The following is a 5,864-nucleotide window of genomic DNA, read 5'->3' as shown; positions in this document are numbered from 1 at the left end:
CACAGCCCAGGGAAGATGCATCCCAGTCACTTCCATGGCAGTCCACTTCCCTTCGGGCAGTGTGAGCGAGAACTCAGGAGTGTGCCACCACCTCAGGCCGGAACAAGAGCTGCACCCTGAACGAGCAGAGGGTGAGGCCTCCCTGTGGGCTCAGTGCCACCCAGAGTGTCCCCAACATAAGGGCATCTCTCCTCCCTGAGAGACCCCCTGAGTGTGCCCTTGGTCTGACACTCACACCACGACGTCTCCCTCTGTTCAGAAACGCAGGACACACGCATGTCCTGTGCTCAGAACACCGTCCTGCCATTTCATGCTGCATTTACACGGATATCTGCATCATGTCGCATGGCTGGCTGTGCTTAGACACACCTGTGGAACACGCAGTGTCATTCGCCTCCACAGGAGACTTACCAGAAGCAGCCTGGGACACACGACTCTACCCAAGAAAAAGTACGTACCCATTTCTGTATAAGAATATATTATTTAAAAGACAGTTTAAAAATAAAAATTCTGTACAGTATCATGAATTCCTTTTTTTTTTGTTGTTCTTCAGTGAACAAAACAGTTCTTAGAAAACGTGGTTTTGGTGTCAGGAGCCTAGAGCAACATTTCCCTGCAGGGAGGACGCCTTGAAGCTCTGACGGTCTGGTCCCCGATGGCCTGGTCCCCGATGGCCTAGTCTCCGGAGGCCTGGTCCTGATGGCAGCCACAGCTCGCTGGCTCTCTTCAGGTGCAGTCTGCTTCAGGAGGGACAATGACTACAGGTTTGTTTCTGTTGGGATTGCAGGAGGTCTCACAAATGTCACCTGTTTGCTATCTACACTGCAAATGCATCTTGCTCTGAGAGCCTGTTATCTTGCTCTGAGAGCCTGTTATCTTGCTCTTACTCTCTAAACTTTGTTTCATACTTGCCTAAAGAAGAAAAAAACAACGCAAGTCACAGGATTGCCCGTGGGCCACTCTAAGAGAATGAGGCCAGCAGACATGTTATTGAACACATTTAGGAAAAATAAAACCATGTCAGTCCCTCTTCTGAGGCATAATATAATCCAGTTTAAGAATTAAATGCCAGCATTTCCTGAGCCCTTCATGTGGAGCAGCATGCGGCTTGTTGAACTGCTAACACCTTGACAGGAAGGGTGTCACTGCCTCTGCCTTAGAGCTTCGGGCTCTGGGGATACAGAGAACCTGAGACGCTTGTGCATGTCACTTGGCTTGTAATTAGCAAAGCTTGGTCTCAAAACAAGGCACATCTACACCAAAGCCTATCACCGCTCCTCCTACAAAACCCAGCCCAGCTGCTCTGGCCCTGTGCCTTGAATGAGGGAGGGATGAGCTGGGAGGCTCTCAGGTTACCAGCTGGACTTGTTGGTCGTGCGGGCCGGAAGCAAGGTGGCCCAGTGGGCAGCCTCTGTGTTGCATGTCAACGAAGTGACTGGTCAGTATCAGTGGGCACAGGAGAAAATGCCTAATGTGATGTAACGGCTTTATTTTTGAAAAGCTTTAAAGCTTAAGTACTTCAAATGCCCTTTTTAAAAGCGCACATGCTGATTATTGATGTTTCTCTATTAACTAAAGTGTGGTGTTGTTTCAGAGCCTAATTCTGATTATTAGATGCAAGGAACAAAAGTTTCACTTATTAAAAATGCTGCAGAATTCATATTTTCTCCTCTCCCTTCCTCCGTCCCCTCCTTCCTTCTACAGAGCTCTGAGACTCCCCATTGCACCCTGATTGCTGTATGTGCTGAGACTTCACCTCACAATAGCGTTACCTTCACCTCTTCTCACATCTCTGCCTTTCTCTCTGGATTTTTCGGTACCTCTGGACGTCAAGCTGTCAGTCTTTTTCTGTAGCTAGGACAGAGTGCAGAGAAGGCCCAGTCAGGCCCCAGGAGGCAGGCGAGTGAGCGGGGGATGCTTCTCTCTTTCTGTGGCTGAGACGCTGCTGCCTACAGCCCCATGTGCCAAGACTCACCCGCACGGGCTCTGTAGGGACGGCTCTTCCCCACCTTCCCTGTCACCCACAGTCCCACATGGGAGTCACAGCCCGGAAGCCCTGACTTAAGTAGGCCTTGAAGAGGGCCGGGGTGCAGGGAAGCCAGAGTGGGACCAAGCCTGGGTGGCTGAGGAGACTGTTCTAGCTGCATCAGCGCTTGGAGAGGGGTGGGCAGCAGGGTGGATGGGGCCTACCGTGGCAGCTGACTATCAGGCAGGGTCTGTGGAAGCTACACTGGCTTTGAGCCCGCGTGCCTGGGCCTCTCTTGAAGGCAGAGTCCATCCAAGGGCAGCCTGAAGCCAGCCCCGGGCTCCCTGGCTCCTGACAGGTACCAACTGCCTTATGTGTTGTTGTACCTGCCTGGGAGCTGGGATGTCCCTGTGCTGAGGGCAGTGTCCCTTTCCATCCCATGTCCTCCTCTGAGCAAGTCAGCCCTGGGGTCAGGAGGGGTGAGCCCTGCAAGGGGTGCTCTGCTCAGAGGGACCTGAGATGCCCTGAAGGCTGAAGACACACTGGGCATGTCTGGATAACACGACATAGGTGACAGCTGTGAGTCTCGATAACCACACATCGAGAGATCCCCTGGAGGGGCACGGGGTGTGGATACACTGCTCTTGGCAGATGCACTGTGGTCCTGGGAGTGTACAGAGATAGATTCTCCACTGTCACCGAGCCCGACTTACAGGGGAGCAGAAGTGCTCCTGGCCATGGGGCCACCAGCAGCAATGCCCAGCTGGGCATATCCAGGGTCTGGCATCAGGGCAGTGGCCCTGAGCACACCCGCTCCGCCTGCTTGCCATGAGGAAGACGGTTTCCAGGGCCTCCGGCTCACCTCTTTCAAGGCGTCGTCCGTCCGCTGCAGCTCCTCGTAGCGGTCCCGTGACTCCCAGAGCGGCTGCAGCATGGTTTCCTCCACCACGGGGAAGAGCTGCGGAGACAGCTGGCTGCTCAGACAGGTGCCAGGTCCGCTGTGTCCAGCGGTGCCCACCCCGTGGCACTTGTGGTGGGCTCTTGGGTTGGGGCCCCTGGGGAAATCCAAGTGGCCCCCTGGGAGGATGCTGGGTCAATCCTGCATCCCAGGGAGCCCCGTGCTGGCTGCTCTACCCACTCCAGGCTGGTGCTCTGTGTCCAGCCCTTGCTGCCCCTGGAATGGACCTGCTGAAAACTCACTCTCCTTCCCTGCCTCCTGGCCCCTAAGCCCATGAGACCAGGGCCAGGGATAGGTTCAGAGGTTCTTACGAAGCTGTGGGGAAGAGCAGTTGGCAGAGGTCTCAAGAAGGGACAGAGTGGCAGCTCTGGGCCTCTGCAGAAGGGGCCGCAGCAACCAGGAGCAGTGAGAGGGGAAGGAGGACACACAGATGCACAGACATGCACGGCACACACACCATGGCCTTGGTCCCTATTGTACCAAGTGGGATGAATTGGGTGGAGAGAGGGTGAGTTTTGGACATGCTGGTGGGGGTGCTGAGGTGGTGGCCTTAGCAAGAGGCCACAGGCAGCCCTGGAGCCCTGGGAGGGAGGTGGACAGGACTGTGCCATGGGTGGAGTAAGACCACTGGCCAGGGTAGGGTGAAGGCAGGGCCTGGGCTCTGGGTTTCACAGCCTGAGGGCCCCAATCCCACAAGGGCAGGACAGGCTGAGGACCGGGCTGCAGGATGCACCTGGCCAGGGAGACAGCCTGGGGGCGGCGATCGTGAGGAGGCTCCTCAGGGCCTGTGTGTCTCTGTGTGTCCGTGTGTCTGTGTCTCTGTGTGTCTCGGTGTGTCCATGGCCGTGTGTGTCTGTGTGTGCCGTGTATGTCCATGTGTGTCTCTGTGTGTCCGTGTATGTCCATGTGTGTCCACGTGTCTGTGTGTCTGGGTGTGTCTGTGTGTGTGTGGTTATGTGTATGTCTGTCTGTGTCTGTGTATCTGTGTGTGTCAGTGTGTGCTATGTATCTGTGGGTGCTGCGTGTGTTCGTGTGTGCCGTGTGTGCTGTGTGTATCCGTGCGCCTGTGTGTGTGTCTGTGTGTCCGTGTGTGCCATGTGTGCTGTGTGTCTCTGTGTCCATGTGTGCCGTGTGTCTATGTGTGCCACGTGTGCTGTGTGTGTCAGTGTGTGTTCGTGTGTCTGTGTGTTTGTGTGTGCTGTGTGTCCGTGTGTCTGTGTGCATCCGTGTCTGAGCACATGCATGTGTCGGTGGCAGGCCTTGGTGTGTGGTGATAGTTACTCACCTTGGTCACTGTTTCGAACATTGGGATCAGGACAAACTTGATGAACCCAATTTGGGCCGTAGCTTTGGTCACTTTGTCCCGGTCCATGAATGGGGCCACAGGGAGGCCTTCAGACTTCTCACGGTCGCTCTGGGGGATGCAGGAGACAGTGACATTAGGGGTGGAAGTGCTCTCGGGGTCTGGAGGGCAGTGGGTCTCATTCTTCTTAGAGGAAGAATAAACTGAGCCAATTCACCAATGACCCACCCAAGCGCTCTGCAAAGCCACGTCAGCAACAATGGGGAGTCGGCCGAATCTCAAGTGCTGAACAGCAGCCACCGAGCAGGACCGGGTTTAGGGACAGGGAGTGGTTAGCTCAGCAGCAGACCCCTGCCCAGTTCCCTGGGGCTGACGGAGCTGCCCTGGGCGGCGCTCACTGTCCTCTGCAACACTCTGCTTTGAGCTGGCTCAGCGGTCACGTCCCTGCTCTTTCCCCCAGTCACCCTTGTGAGCCACGCTGTGCATCTCGGCCACCGCAGGCTCCCTCCCACCTCCACAGCCCTTGTTTCTTGACTTTTAGTCAGTTTGTTCGAGTCTATCCCTAATAGTGGCTCAATCAGTGGTGACTGGTGGCACATTTACAGCATTCGTTTTTCTGGGTTCACATCATGACCCATTTCATTTCTGATATGTGCCTGCCGAGAAGGCCTCCTGGAGGATGGTGAGGCTGTCAGCTGCCCGCTGCCCAGAGAACACGCCTGTCCACCCTGCCTGCTGCCCCAAACACGGGCCCTGGTGCGTGGGGCGAATGAGTACAGTCACGGGTCTGACCACTGGTCTGATGGCTTTGCTGGCTCTTACCTGCATAAAATATTCTTCTAATAAGCAGTCCACCCAAGGCTCTGCGACTTCCATGGGACGGACCTCGTTAGAGATATCGCAGCACTTTATCAAAATCATCTTCAGCTGAAAAAAGAGACTTCGGAATTTAGGGACAGGAAGACACAACAGAAGCTCCTGCTGGTGGGCTGTGGACCTTTGGTGGGCTGTGGACCTTTGGTGGGCTGTGGACCTTTGGTGGGCTGTGGACCTTTGGTGGGGTGTGGACCTTCCATTGCCGCAGGAGGAGGTGGGGGATGACGGTGCCGGGCTGAGTGAGGAGGCTTATCCCCTTCAGTGCAGTCCACCATCAAGGTCCTGCTTGGATCCACCCCTTCCAGCCTTCCTGTCACCCTGGCCCTGACAATGCACCCCATAGCCCTGCTCAGTGCCCGGCACACCCTGTCTGGAGCTCTTCCCCAGATGGGTGCGTTTCTGGCCTTTTGAGCAGACCGGAGGAGCTCAGTATCCCTCCGAGCCCCAGGAATCAGCCACTCCGGGGCACTTTAGCAGCAGAGAGGTGAGGCTGAAGTATTCAGCCAAAGCGTTTCCCCCGGAACTAGCCAGGACGTGCCTTCAGGGCAGTTGTGGAGGGCTCGGGCCCCACGGCCTTGCCTTGCACAGGCACCAACCACTGTCGCCTGGAAGGACCCCTTCCAGATCAGTGTCTGTGGGGCACATAGCTCTGCGCCCTGGGCTCCAAATCTGCCTGTTTGGTTTGGGGAATGTGACTTGGTGAAGGGCAGCTCAGTTTGGCTCAGTGTCTGCCCAACACACAACAGGTTCACACCGACCAA

The 5,864-nt window shown here is 55.8% G+C and overlaps 1 protein-coding gene across 1 annotated transcript in view; it reads right to left on the bottom strand.

The window, feature by feature from the left end:
- Positions 1–523: 523 nt before the first annotated feature.
- The window catches only part of PDE9A (phosphodiesterase 9A), a 34,420-nt gene continuing 29,079 nt past the window's right edge, over positions 524–5,864 (bottom strand). The window contains exons 11-15 of the mRNA XM_023518107.1: positions 5,050–5,154; positions 4,210–4,338; positions 2,829–2,924; positions 1,773–1,854; positions 524–740 (exon numbers count right to left, since the gene is read on the bottom strand). Coding sequence (XP_023373875.1) covers positions 727–740; positions 1,773–1,854; positions 2,829–2,924; positions 4,210–4,338; positions 5,050–5,154 — 426 coding nt within the window. The 3' untranslated portion in view covers positions 524–726. The remainder of the gene's footprint in view (positions 741–1,772; positions 1,855–2,828; positions 2,925–4,209; positions 4,339–5,049; positions 5,155–5,864) is intronic.

Source organism: Otolemur garnettii, unplaced genomic scaffold (genome assembly GCF_000181295.1).
Source record: "Otolemur garnettii isolate 467f Iridium unplaced genomic scaffold, OtoGar3 scaffold00128, whole genome shotgun sequence".
NCBI classification, from domain to species: Eukaryota; Metazoa; Chordata; class Mammalia; order Primates; family Galagidae; genus Otolemur; species Otolemur garnettii.
The sequence above is the reverse complement of the archived record's forward strand: the minus strand, read 5'-3'. Positions and strand labels throughout refer to the sequence as shown.